This window comes from Lissotriton vulgaris, chromosome 1_1 (genome assembly GCF_964263255.1).
Source record: "Lissotriton vulgaris chromosome 1_1, aLisVul1.2, whole genome shotgun sequence".
NCBI lineage: Eukaryota > Metazoa > Chordata > Amphibia > Caudata > Salamandridae > Lissotriton > Lissotriton vulgaris.
This window is the reverse complement of record NC_141685.1, coordinates 1321993513-1322008811: the sequence shown is the minus strand read 5'-3', so window position 1 is coordinate 1322008811 and position 15299 is coordinate 1321993513. Positions and strand designations below refer to the sequence as shown.

General features: G+C 44.2%; 1 protein-coding gene across 1 annotated transcript in view; it reads right to left on the bottom strand.

Moving 5' to 3' along the window:
- The window catches only part of SLC4A8 (solute carrier family 4 member 8), a 675897-nt gene that overhangs the window by 121958 nt on the left and 538640 nt on the right, over positions 1-15299 (bottom strand). The window contains exons 20-21 of the mRNA XM_086965936.1: positions 5017-5085; positions 3498-3671 (exon numbers count right to left, since the gene is read on the bottom strand). Of these exons, the coding sequence (XP_086822062.1) occupies positions 3498-3671; positions 5017-5085 (243 nt within the window). The remainder of the gene's footprint in view (positions 1-3497; positions 3672-5016; positions 5086-15299) is intronic.

Here is a 15299-nt window from a genome sequence, read left to right as displayed (position 1 = left end):
GTCTGACCACCAAAGCACAAGGTTGACAGTGTTCGGCACGGTTGAAGCTTTGTCAAATGCTTGTCCAACCTATACATGGGCCAGCTGTTAATTTAAGTGTTGGAAACCTCTTACCTTGTCAGGGTTTGCCTAGGAAACAAGGACAGCGGGAGATTTCCTGGAGGACCTCTACAATATGTTTTAGTGTTGCTGCTATGGAAGGAAGACCCTTAAGTATATCAAGCATTTACCGCCATTTTTCAAAATTTGCTTGCAAGAGGAAATCCACCACTAAACATCCCTAACTCACTTGCTAAGCTTGGTTAGTGCAAGATGGGGGCTTGCATTGCAACATTTTGCAGGACTGATTCCCAGCTATGCTTTTCTGATAAACTGTGCCCAGTGGAAAACATAACAATGCAAAATCCTATACCAGAAGAAACAACACTGTTTATTACAATGTGCTAGTTAAATGACAAGTCCAAAATATGCAGTGTTTCTTAAATATTCCAGAGTGCTAGCAACCATATGTCAGAGTCCTGCTGAAATATTACAAGGAGCCTCTAATAAAAGCCCACTCATTAGCCCGCCAAAATATATGCTCAAATACACCAGAGCTGTGTGCAGTGTGCAGTGTGCCAGGATGCACAGGGTGATGATCCTTCTTCAAATAGGCTAGTGCTGATCACAACAGCTGACCGCTCGCATTGCTGAGTGAGGTGGTTGGGCTAATGCCCACAGTGAAATGAAAGGCATGGATTATCTATTACACCAAAAGTACCCCACATGTTACACATACTGCCCAAAAAATGCAAAGTACTCACAGACACAGTAAACTGTCCCACAGTAGATACTGCATATACTGCCTGCCAGTTTCCACACAGCCCCTGCATCAAAACACTGCAAACTCATGGCCATGGCCCAATTCCTGTTCCTCCTCCTCCACATCTCAGCTTTCTCTTCTCCATCTGTTTCTAACAGACAGGAGCAATGTGGGCTGTGGCAGGAAATGAGGGACGAGAGGAGATTCTGAATATTGAGTGAGTAGGACTGCAGCTTTGCACTTCCATTTGGTCCTATTCAGTAAAAATGCACTCCCTCAGCAGCCTTTCCTCTGGCTTCTACTGCCTTCAACAACACTGTAGTGGAAAACAAAATGCCTCCCAGGTACCCAGCCCCCAACTCTGAAGCCCTTAGGGAAATACCTGGTTGCCAGGAATGTATTGCCTTCCATGCTGCCAGGCGCAATAGGGTTTCAATTAGGGAGGTAAGTGACATAACAAACTGTGCTGGGTTTCTGTCTCGCATTTATAAACCCAACTTACCATCTCTACATGCCAGTTTGTTGGTGAAAGTAAGCCTTCTTCCTCTGGGAGCAAATATATTTTCCTGTTGGGTATATTTTCCTGTTTGGTAACCAAGTATTTTATAACAGAAGCAGGCCCGGACTGGCCGTTGCGGTCACCGGGCAATCCCCCGGTGCGCCGCAAGGGTGGGGGCCGGTTTTGGGTCTCTGGGGGCCGTTTTTGTTACAGGGCCGTAACAAAATCGGCTGAAAACCAGCCCTGGCATAGAGCGCCGTCGCAATGAAAATATTGGGCTCCTGTGTGTTGTGGTAGATGCTATGGTATTTGGATATTGCACTACTTTGTTCTCAGAACTGCTGGTAAAAGCCATGGTCTTACAGTCAAAATACTTTAAGAATTGTGCTATAAAGTTGACTAATTAGCCCCACATTTTCTTCTATCTTGTAGGGGAGAAAAGAGAGCATTGGTCTCCATCGCTGTGTTCACTTTACATGGCAATGGTTAATTAGTAGCTGATCAATAAAAAGGGTCAAATATTCTCTGCCTGCCAGAAACAAGCCATTCTTATGAGGCAGGTATTCACTCCAATGGGGGTATAGACCCTTAACTTTCCCATAAAATGATAATATTGCAGAGCGTAGGAGTATTTTCCCATTTAGAAATCAGTCAGAATCCTTCCAGTATGTTCATAAATCCACTTTAATTATAAAAATGTTGGATCCATATCCAGGAACAGCCAACATGTGTTTCACCCCCTTGGGCTAGTAAGCCTGGGGCTTTCTCTAGGCTGTTCCATCTGGTTAAAACCTTCATTGTTGCAACCGGCATTGTGTCACCGTGCCATGTTGACTATTTAATGATTACACATGTATGCTGTTCTCTGCTATATTATAATGGTGAATTAGTATACTTATTTGCCAGGACTAATTTTTTTGTTCTGTATCCGGCTCTGCCTGGTAGGGCACATCTACGTTACTGTAACACACAGTGACGGTAGAACAGAAGCTAGTTTGCACGCCTCTTGTTATTACAGTATTTATGAAACAAAGTCGATTCACAGAGAAGGAACAAATATGAATATTAGAAATTAGTGCTTCCTTTCATAATGTATTTGAAGTTATTTCAGTCTCCCCCAGGCCGAAATGGTAAATTGGAGTAATGTAATTGTTCATATGGTGCCACCAAAAAACTCCTGCGCAATGGATAGCCTAAAAGAGGGACTGAATTATTCTTAAATGGGACTACAAAAATCACCCTTAGATATGTATAATGTTAAAAGTATATAGCCATCCTCTGTCTATTAACCACTGAACCACGAAGAATACTTGCGTAATTATATTTTCTGTTTTGTTTAAAAAACAATTAAAGGTTTTTAAAAATAGATACTTTGGTTCAGTCTTAGTTAGAAAACTGAGACTGGGGTTGCCACATTTTTTCTGAGAAATATACAGGCTATTTGTTCACGTTGTATCATGGTTGATGGTTGTTGGTACTAGAATAAGATTTTTGGGAAAATCCTCTGTATCCTTCTGTACCCTGGACCTAAAAATGCCAGCCATATCTGCAAAATATCAGCCAGATGGCAACCTTAGCTGAAAAGGAAGCTGCCTAGAATATTGGAATTCTTATAAAGATAGCTGCTACCAGATTTAATATTCACGCTACTTCAAGAGTCATAGATAGGGGAAACATTGTTTACAACGCGGTGTTTACACCGCACGACCTTTACCACGCAGCCATTACAACGCAAGTCATTACTAAGACTTGCGCTGGATGGCACTCTTGGTTAAGGAATAGTGTGATTTTCTATTCCAACACCTTCCCTACTGTTACGTGGGCTGGAGTTGGTATAGAAAATCATATTAATCCTCAATCCAGCGCCCTCCAACGCAAGTCGTTGTAACGGCTTGCGTTGTAAAAATCGCGATGTAAAGTACTGCGATCAAAATGATTGCGTTGTACTGTCATACATCCCATAGATAGGTACAAGACAAACCTCAAATTCAATGTAAAAATCTCTTGGCTGCTTTCAGAACATTACTCAGCCTGTGCTGTGTTCACAGCGTTATACATTTGTACCACAAATCCGTCATTTGGAGTCCTCTTTGGTGTTCACGGATCTCTCCTCCACTTATCGAGAAGGTGATGTAAAGGATTTGCATATCATCACTTTGTGTTTTCTGTGTTTTTTGTTTTTTAGATTTTTCTCACCATCATTGGGAAGACAATGGCAGCGGGTGAAGCCTTGATGACCCACAGCGACACCAGACATGTAAGTTGGATCAGAGTGAAGAGGTGGACTTTCCGGAGGGGAACGTGACGCAGGTAGATGAAATCGGGCTGGTGCTTTGGAGGCATCCCGAAAAGCATGAGTCGGTCAAAGAACTGAAAAGAGAAAACACACAGACAGTTATGCAGATTGCAAAATTAAGCAATGAGAACCACTAAGTTTAGAGAACAATTTCCCACTTTTATTCACTTGTTTCAAAGCTGAAATCATGATGCAGCAAGAAAAATATAAATACAGTATTAAACCGCTACACAGTAGAAGCCACACATATCATTTTCCATTGCCTGGAAGTTCCTGAAGACCTCGGGTATCAATTTAATTAAATTCTGGATTCTTATTATTATCCATATTAGGCCAGTGTGAGTTTTCTGTTAAAACACCATAATATTGTGTAATGTCTTCCATTTTGCGATATATTGGTTATGTAAGATTCCCAAAACTGCACCATTTTGGCATTGTCGTAATTTCAAGGGTGTTCGGATAAAAATGTATCACCAGAATATCGTATATGAAACAGAATGAGACTTGCTGTTTTCCACACCAATTGAGTTTTTGAGCTTTTTTTTAGGAAGAAATACACCCGCATCAAAAATGGATGCAAGTAATCATTCTGTGCTAAAATATAGCCCTGAATGCCAAATTTCCATTTTTGTGAAATTTCGCAAAATTACAAGAAAAAAAATGTACAGAAATTCTCTACACCCCTAGTTTATTTAGCCAAAGCCAAAGAAATCTGCTCTACTGGAGATGAACAGATTTGGCAGCTAGCATTGACAAAAGTCAAACACTAAATAGCAGAGAAACAGATTGGGGCAGTGAGGACAGCCACACACACTGGAAAAAAATAAGTACACCTATAACTACATAGTTTTACATCTCACTACATTATTTTTTGCCAAAATCTTGGCTTTTTAAAAAACAGAACAACAATCATTTTTATTTTAAATTTTCAAAAAAGAACTGCTCGAAGGTGTGACTCGAATGATACATTTCCCACCCACCCTAACTTACTATGTAAACACTCAAGAAGAGGAGGCTTTGGATAGATGTTAAAATCAATGTGATAAAAGCAAAAGGGCTTTTCCCAGTACCATACTTCACATGCAACCACGTTCACGTTCTTGTGCACCAGAGCTGTCCACTTACCTAAATGAGGAGTGCTTTTAGTATCCTAACTCCACGCGCACTTTCACTCTGGGTAAGCTGTTCAGCAGACTGAGGAACGACTTTCTACACTAACATTTACAAAACACTTGCTTAAAAATATCTTACTACCTCCTGGAATGGTACTCATAGCGTTATGGATCCCAGACCGATGCTGCTCCTCTGCTCTCTCAATGTTTATCAAACATATGAGAAGTAGCCCAGGCTCCAAAATCTGAGTTGTACATGCCAATACAGACACACACGCGCAGAAATAAGATCAAAACCGTGACATACCTGTATGCCCTTCAGAGAAGACACTCCCATGTAGAGAAACACACCATAAAGCACAGGCATTGGAATAAACTGGAGAGAAAAAATATGGGTAAATATACAGAGTAAAGCAGATATAGTGTTTCAAGTTATCTAAATCCCTCACCACACCTAAACTGCACTGGTCAACCATAATAAAACATGACCCATCTAGGGATGTTTCTAAGAATAAAAGTTAAAAGGGGAAACATGAATGTAACAATATATTTCTTATACATATGTTTTCTACATTTCCTTTCCTTTTAAATGACAAAACGTTGTGTACACTGATTAAGGACCACGCCGTTTCAATAAACCGCTTTCCGTGTTACTTTCTTTTCCCCAACATGATTCGTCCTTGAAAGAGGTTTTATTCCACTTTTAGACTTGGTACATTTGTTCTCAAAGGACCAATTTCTTTCTCGGAAACATGCAATCCTTCTGTCCCATCCTGTATGATTCCCTTACATCAAACAAAGAACTGAAGGAATTGTTTTCCAGACTCTATGGACAGAGTTGTGCCAGAAATTATATTTCCAAGAATTCGTTTTTTTGTGTCCTGAATTCTTTACTTTGAAGGGTGATAGAGTATGGTACCAACTATACTGTAATGCTTAGATCTTGGTGTGTGGCTCCATTACAACACTCGTAGGTTCTGAAAGGTGTTAAGACCCACAAGTCTTGCATTATAGTCATTCAGTGTATACGTCAAAATTGCGTACACCTTCAACGGTACAGGTTTTCCAAGCAACTGTACTCAAATACTTTTAATAGGAAGCATAATACTTCACCGAGAGGCACAGTGTAGTTATGGCTGGCGCCCAGAGTGACGGTGGGGAGGGGGTGGCACATAGGTGGGAGGAGAAAGAAACACCCGAGTGTACTGTGGGGCTGATCAAGTAAAATAGGAACACCACTCAATATACTGCATAATCGCAGGCTCACACCAGAAGATTGCACATTTTTTTTTTAGCTCTACCTGTATTTTGCATAAGCATAAGATGCCGAAGGCACCTTCAGTGAAAAGAGATTAACGTGAGAGTAGATAGGTGTGGGCTGTCTAATAGATGAGCAGGTGAGATATTTACCAGGCAAGGTAAACGGTCACCACATAATCCTTGACAAGAACCAAAGGCCACGTGCACAAGAAAGCGAAGGGAACAATAATCAGGCAGAGAACCTCAGAAGGTCCTGAGGTACTAGGTTGCACCATAATAGCACAGGACAAAGAGAACTGCTGGGATGTAGACAAAAGACATTGTTCCAATATGATTTAATAGGGAAGCGCTTGATCATATATAAGAATTGTATTCTTTCCCACTTATATGAGTTGATCACTCTCAAACTGGTGACTGATAACTCAATAACAACCAGGCTTGCTAGACAAGCACATAGCAGTGCTTGCACGCAGTAAGAAGTCAGACTCAGCTGATTGGCTATACACAGTGCTTTTACTTGTGTAGCTGATTGCAAGTGGCAAGCACTGGCACTCATTCCTGGGGACCAGGGCTTATTTCTCATAAGACTCTCACCCAGAGCAAGCGAGAAGGCCGGAAAAGAAGGAAGCGAAAGATAAGAAAACAGTGACAAACACAGAAAATGAGAATGGAAAAAACACAGGTGTGGTAAAGTGACAAGCAATGTGGGTTGGTGGAACAAAGAGAGTAGAGGTGGAATTAAGAATAGACAGTCTTGTGGCGTGACCTAGCAAGATGGCCGACCAGAGATAAAATCTTAGAGCTCCGGCTGCCCCAGCAACATCTTACTTCGTCCTGGACCTAAACTGGCGGTGATCCATTTGAAAACGCAGCCTAGATTTCTGCCCTACTAAGTGCCTTATTTCTTGTGAGCCAGGGTGGTGCTGGTGGGCTCGAGGTGAGGTGAGTAGATGGCTGTGAGGCCTGCTGAGGCACGGGGTTAGTGGCCAACTTGGAGAAACAGGGATGTGGCTGAGGGCTGGTACCCCATTGGTGACAGGATGACCTGTGCGGGGTGAGTAATGTCGGAAGACTGCCCGGAATCCAATGATCTATGGTGGGGACTGGAGGCAGCCTGGCATCTGCCGCGATGACTTAGCCATGGTTATGGGGGTGCTGAGATTTGGGTGAGCCCTGGCTGACACTGCCAAGGAGCTAAGAGAAGCATGGGCCCACCGCTTGGTGCACAACCTTACTTACTTACCTTAGAACTTGTGACGCGGAAGAAGAGATCTGGGTTGATGTTGTGCACCTGGGGCACGGAGGCTGTCTTCACTAGGGCCCAGGAGCAGAACCATGCTTCAGGACAGAAAGAGCTTTGGCATGCATGCCAAGGCTGCCCAGATAATGAGTTGGGCAGCTGTGGCGGTTGAAAATGCCTGCGGAGGGTGGTGGAGATTCCCAAGATCAAGTGCTTGCTTGTTGAAGGCGGAGCAGTGACGGACCCTGGGTCTGAGTGGAAGTAAGTGCTACGAAGAGGGTGGGATAGGCCCGGGGATGAGAGGATTATGACTGGGGGCCCTTCTCGGCTGAGCCTATGAGGATTGGGCCCTTCACTGGCACTGAGGACGATATACAGCAGCAAGAGTAGAGTTGATGGCGAGTGTAGATAACTGGCAACACCACTGGGTCCCGCGATGTGTGATTGGTCCTGGTGGTGCCTGTTGATGGCAGCCCTGTAGATCTCGTCATGCGGATACTGCTGAGATCTCCCTCTGCAGCAGAGACACGCATGTCCCGGAGCTGGTGGGGCAAGGTACAGGCCTGGCACCGGGTGCAACCTAGTAGATAATGGTGGAAAGCCCTGTGTTAACAAGGTAAAAGACAATGCATCTAGGCCACATCCACTAGAACACCATGACGCAATACACTACTGAACAGCCTTTGCTGCAGAGAGTCATAAGACAGAATTTCAGATGGGGCACAAGATGGAGTCACATAAGGAGGTACACTCTCATACCAAACTCCTGGCAGGTATACATGGATAACAAGCAAAGCTCGAGGGAAAAATAGAGACTATAGATGTGCATTTGCTGTGCACTGATCTACGTCAATAGGAGGACAGGGTCCAGGTGATGGAGGTGCACTATCAGATCTACAAGATGGAGTCAAAGTCTTAAAGACCAAAGTGGAAAAATTGATCATGGGTGCGAATGTCCCAGAAGACAGTGCAGAAGACACAGAAAAATCGCTCTTGCTGCAGCAATCTGTGCTTCGTGGGACTTCCTGAACAGGTGGTGAGTAACAGTAGGGAATCCTTTTTAGAATAAATGATTCAAGATGAGCTGCAGCCTGAAAGGCTATCTACAATGTTCATGGTGGAGACAGTGCTTAGGCTGGGGCTTTGTGGGCTTAGGCACAACTGGGGGCTACCCCAAGGTCCCTTGCAGCCAGAATATTAAACCACAAGGGCAGACAATGTGTTCTAGCAGCTGCCAGGCTGTCAATGGGGCACTGTTTTGAAAACCTTAACATAGCCATTTTTCCAGATTTTACTAGAAGAGTGCAGTTGCAGCAAACAGCCTATGTGAAAGTGAAGCAAAAACTTAGAGCACTAGATCTTCGCTATATCCTCCACTTCCCTGTGCTCATTTTTCAGGGGAAATACCACTTTAAGAACGCAAAGATGTGTGGGCCGGCTTAGAAATGTGGAATAAAACAGGGGCCAGGAGGTAGGGAGGCGAGGAGCAGATTGAAAGGAGGTCCCCCGAAGGCATTAGCAGGGGCCAGTGGGCCACCTTTCCAGCAAGCTGCTCCAATAACAATCCAGGAGGATGGCATCAGGGGTAGAGCGGATAACTCATCCTTGGAGGGTCCTGGGACTCCTACTGACTACCCGGAGTCCACACTGGGGGGTACGAGTGGAGCCGCTGAGGGGACTATTACCCAGATAGATCTACCTGACACAGTTGCATAATATTTGCATAGTTGCCCTATAGCCTGGGCCATGGATTGGGACAATCCGGAATACAATGTTTTAGAGGCCAAGAGGCTGAGAGGTGGAGAGTGATAGACTGTATGGTTGGTTTCTGTCTACCAGAACACCTGGGTACTGAGGAGCAAACTGTAAATCAGACTGCATTCCCCCGACTAAAGGGTGTTGGTGTGACAACCCCACCATTCCTATCAGGGCTCCTGTGCTGGCAATTTTGTGTCGGTTTGGGAAACCCTGAAAGGGGGAGGAGGGGCTTGGTGATTACTACCTGCAAGTTCTATATCTTTTTCTATCTTTCTCGAGTTTTTCTCAGCTACGGGGGGGGGGGTTTAGTGTTGAAAAAGAGGTCAGGGTGTACATGCGCTCGTTCTCGAGTATGTGAAAGAGAGTGTTACATCTAGGCGGGCATACAATTGGGGCGAGTCTAGTATCTGCCCTTGGGTAGGGGGGGTTATGGATTCTGTTGAAGTTAACCAACTGTTCAGTTTGGAACCAAGTGAGTGGTTAGATAACCCCTGGACGAGCACAACTAGCCTTCTGAGTGATGCCATAATCCATGAATTGAACATTAACCTGAAATATGTGACTGTTTAACATCTGCATTAAGAGGTATGCAGTTTATTCCTACCTCCAAAATTATAAGGTACAATTACCAATGCTGCAAGGAACTCATCTCCTCATGGTCACAAAACGGGGAAAACATTGGTGGGAGCGTATGTATGAGGCTTCGTACTTCAATCAGGTGTGAGGTGTGGTGACATGGATTGCTGCTGGAGTCTCCTTTGCAGAACAGACAGTGGTGACATATCACATGGGCATAGTTGTTATTGTGATCAGGGTACTTGATTGGTTTGATACCTGCCTTGTGAATATGTATGTCACAAACATGGGTGACTGAAACTTTTTCCTGATATAATAAGAGTAATTGTTCGCTATATTGTGATGAGACTCAGTTGGGGAGATGACTGTGTCCTGAACTGCCAGCTTGGTTTATACCCTCCTAGCCCGTAAACCAAATATGGAGGCAATGTTAAAGGGAGTGATGGAAGACTTCGGTCTATTGGTGATCTGGCGACACCAACATCCGGTGGCTAAAACCTACGCCTACTATACCCAAGTACGCAGGGTCTATAGCAGACTAGACTGTGTTAGGTTCCAAAGATGATATTAACATCTACAGACATTATGTTCATCTTAAGTGATATTTATCTGATCCCTACCCGCTATCTGTAACAATAATGCCAAGGTGGCACAGGCCTGGAACTCCCCTTTGGAGACTACAGGCAGAGACGCTGATGGACACCGCATTTCTAGAACACATATGAGAGTATACTGTGTCATTCTTTCAGAACATCCACGGCTCCATGGATAGCAGGGCCATAGAGTGGACACCCTTTAAGGTCAAACATACAAAGGATGATGAGAGGAAGCTTGCAATACGTCTAACCACTGGCAAAAGCTTGGGTAGCATTCCAAACCATCATCCTTTAGCCCATCATGCCACCTCAGATTATACGCTACCATATGCAAATAAGTCTTGACCCTGCTCCAATAGGAAAAGTCAAGCTCGAACTGCCAACCCAGGTCTTCTCTGAACTAGAACACAAGCTACCATAATCGGTTTCTCCCTGAATGGGGCTCTTCAGTCAGGTGTAACTTGGTTCCAGTGGCAAAGTGAGCAAGGGGCAAATGTCTGGACATACCCTTAGGGGAAACACATGGCACAGGCATTTGTGATATGCAGGCAGTTGGAGCAAATGCTAGCTGATCTAGAAAACAGACAGGCACACCTGGACAAGCACACTGACCCAACAATCGGATGATTCTCTAACATATAGGGCAGTGAAAAGGCAGATAGGGGAAGCCTGGGCCAGACAAGAAATATTCACTTGCACACAGAACAAAAATTGCCATTTCAATGAAGGGCACAAATCTGGTAAAATGCCGGCATGGCTGTTAAATGAGCAACCAGCATACGCATACTGACACTGCACAAAGACGGGGACCCTAACATTGCGGCTCGGAACCAGATCAATGAGGCCTGCTCAGAATATCTGCAGCTGGGATTTATCCAGACATATACCAACCCGGATAATCCTCTGGTACACTATTTGTTGGAGGCACAGTTGCTACAACTTACTTATGAGCAACGCAAATCCCTAAAGCAACTGCGTAAACTGGAAGAGCTTAAGGAAGTACTAGCTGAGATGTCTCGAGGAAAGATGCTGGGAACTGATGGTGTTCCGATCGAATTATATCAAGTGTTACCTTCTTCGGTATTGGAAGTTTTTATAGAGGCACAGGTACAAGGAGTTCTCTCACTGTCCTCAAGGGGTTGTGGCAAGGTCATTGTCCCTAAGAACAGCATAGATCCGACAGATCTGGCCTCCTATAGGCCACTGTCGACGTTAAATACTGACATTAAACTACTGTGTAAGCTTCTGGCCTCCAGATTATTAGGAATGGTAGATGCAGTGGTGCACCCAGACCAGAAGGGTTTCACCCCTGGGATGAGCATTATGTACAATATCCGTTGAATAAACAATGTCTTCCATGTCCTTGAGACCTCTGAGGAGAATGGCATGCTGATGGCTTTGGACCTAGAGTGAGCATTCAACACCATCAGCTGGTGATACATGTGGGCAGTCCAGAGACCAATGGGCTTTGGCCCAGTTTTGTTAAGTGAGTGCAACTATTGTATGCTGACCCTGTGGCTAAAGTGGAATGATCTCAGACTCATGGTATTTCCAGGTATTATTCACGCTTACAGTGGAACTGCTGGCCTGTAAGATGAGATCTGGTCTTGGGCTCTGAGGTATTAAAATAGCAGACACATCCCATGTGCTGTTAATTGACTCAGTTGACGCCCTGGTGTATTTTCGAGACCCAGTGCAGTCGACACCCCTCCTTCTGGAGGAACTCATATAATCTGCCAAGATGTCAGGCCTATGCACCAACATGATCAAGTATATGTTCTTCCTATGTGGATTTAGATGCTCTAGTGTGAGCCGACCCCCCAAGGTCTGGGATTACCTTGGTAGGCTGACAGAATTTGTTATCTGGAGATCTAGTGAAACGTTCCCCAGAGATTCAGTAGGATTTAAATACAGGAAAGTTATTGGAGGTCCTAAGCTATTCTGTCAATTTCTATGCTATGCCCCATAATGGGACGTATATTCTTGGCTAAAATTATGTTCCTGCCATGCTGCGTGTGCGGCAAAACATGATGGGGCTAGTCCTGAGTACTACATTTCTCCAACTAGACAAATTACTATGCAAGCTAGATTGGGATGGTAGAAGAAGCAGAGTGAAGTTGGACACATTCAAACTCCCATGGTTTGAAGGTCTGCTGGACCTGTTTTTGTACTATGCAGCCTCACAATTCCAACACGCAGTGAGTTGGTGCGCTGAAGAAACCAACTGGGAGAAATCCCTTCTGAAGGGAGGCACGACCCGTACACCCTTCTGGAAACATTTACGAGGGTGAAGGGAATGCCCAAGGATTTCTTGTACCTCCTTTTTAGGTCTCGGCTAGTGTAGGCTGCGCACATGCGCAGTCTCGCTGGCGAGATCTTATGTTTCTTAGTAGCGAGGGTAAACCCCGCCCCTCTTCTCCATTGGCTGGCTTCCTAAACGGCGGCCAGCCATTGGAGAAGAGGTTTCAGTGATGTCATTTTTTCCATCTAAGCCCCGTCTTTTTCGGATTGAGGGGCATGTTTTTTTGTTTCTTTCTCATTCTTCTCCATTGGATGAAATGTAACAACAGTCAAAAACAGGCCAGTTGTTTACATTCCAGCCAATGGAGAAGAGGGGAGAAAGAAAAACACGCCCCCCAGTCTGAAAAGGATGGGGCTTGGAGATGGCGAGCGCTTGTAATTTATGACTTTCACCTCCTTGATTTGATTCACTGGGCCTCTGGCTGCTGAGGTGCGGCAACTCTTGAGAGCCATGTGGATAAAACATGCTGACCGCGGGGCTGTGCGTGTTGCACAGAAAGGTCAATAAAATACTCCGCAGAGCAACTTTCATGAGGTTACGCACCTGTAGTCAATAAAACCGGTGCACAACCTGATGAAAGAAATGAACCATGCTAGATGGCGCAATGGGGGGCTGTTAAAAGGCAGGGCACTTGTATCTTAATAGATTCCTCTTGTTCGCACATGCTCAGCAGCAGTTGAGTGGGACCTGGACAGTTCTCACACTATGCTAGAATAGTGCAAAGTACACAGGGCATCATGGTTAATTTCACAGATAACCCTGCAGAACGTGCAGTTGTAGTGCAGACACTGGGACTGACCGAGAGTCGATGATTGATAATGCGCTACCTACACTTGCCTTAGTGATGGACCAGGGTGACAAGTTGGACCAAGCTAAATACCGGTGGAGTGCCAACTGCCTGGATGAATTGACAGCATCAGAATGGTGGAGGGCATTATATGATCAGGTCAGGCAGGTGTCCTCTAATGCAAGATTGAAGCTGATACAGTTTCACTTCTTACATAGAGCCTACATGAAGTGAAACAAAGTGATTAAGATCTACCCCGCCAGCCCGGTTAATGTTGTAGGTGCAAACATCCGGTACTGACTTTTTACACAAGACATAATTTTAGCGGAAATTTGGGAGGAGGTCATGGGAGAGGCATCACAAGTGGTGGGGCTAGATCTCGAGGTTTCTATTAAACTGTGCTTGTTTGATAGGGTGCCAAAACGATAACGCTTTAAAATCAATACAGGAATGATGACGCTCATTATGGTGTTAGCAAGGAGGCGGCCTGCAATTAACTTGATGGCGACTAGGGCCCCAGAAGTAAAAGCCTGGAAAGTGCACTTGTTAGAGTGGGCACTAGCAGACGAGCAACATAGGAAGCTCACTCGTACGGAAACGAGAAAGCTGCCGAAGACTTAATGACCTGGGGCAAAACGCCGACTAAAACCATAGACCCGCCTAAAACCAGACACTGCTATTATTGTGATCAAGTACATAAAATGCTGTTAACCTGATTTGGGCTAGGCACGGAACGCAGAAAATAGTCTATACCATCGAGTTGCACTGTATGTGAGATGGCTTTCTTGTCTGCCCATGTGCTCTGGATTATTATGTATGTGTATGTTTGAAAACTCAACAAAAACAACAACAAAAAAAGGATAGATGGCAATTGTATTCAGCAGTCCTGCCATTTTGTCGCACCAGCGAAAGGCTCCTAAGAAAAACTTTGGACCTTATGCTTCACTATTATCATTATTCTTTTTATCATTATTATTATTATTATTATTAGTACTAACATCATTATTACAAAGTAAGTGTTGCACGCAATAATTCAATTATGGATACATGCTACACATGGGCTAAACCAGATAGGAAGGGGTCCTAAGAAGTCGTTGGGCCCAATTCTTTACTGTGACTCACTGGAGTGTAAATAGATCAATTTAGGCTGATTATATGGACATTTTAGAAGGGCACAGAAAGAATATATGGATCATGAAAGATAACTGTAAATAGCACCGATTCTAAGGAGAGAAGTATATTTCTTCTCCATATCATTGATATATTTATGTCTCTTCAATTATGTATTATGTTCAAGTGATTAGAAAGAGGAAGAGAAGCTGCCGTAACCAACCATTGGGTATGCTTAATAGTGCATTAGGAATTATCCATCTCCTTATCTCAATTCAAATAGCTTTCTTCTGAAAGAAGCCTACACAGGGTGACACATACTTGACTTCTGCCAATCCCTTCTACAAACAGAATACTAGGGTTAAATAATTTGCTGTTCAAACTGTCTCCTATTCAGGCCCTTTAAGACCAATTTAGAGGCATTTTCATGTTTAAATACACGTACAGGAATTTATATAGCGCAAATCACCGAGCGGTTTCTAAGCGCTTGCTTAGGGAACCCATCCTAGTATTCCCCTGTGAGATAACCCCGGCAGGGTGTCCGCAAGGTGAAAGCCAGGCATCCCGCCGCAAGGGGCCGTTGTGGAGATTAAGCAAGCTATTGCCCAGAGTCGCAGAGTGTGAACCCGTGAATCGTGTAGGCACAGGAGCGAGAATTGTCGAGTCCATGGACATTTTAGGACTCAAGACCCGGCCGAGCCAGGAATTGAACCCTGGTCCCAGGCTGACCTCTGCTTCCAGATCTGCCTCCTCTAACCAGTGAGCCACACTTCTCCACCAAGAGCAACCCCAGAATATAATTCCATAGAACAGCAATTCTTGCAATGAAAGCATAATCAAAGTCTTCTGTATTGAGATTTGAAATTCTATTATCAGTCAAGAATAGGGTATATTTTTTACTCACAGGACATATGCCAACAGTGGCACTCACTAAACATTAATTTTGGCTTTCAGGTACTGA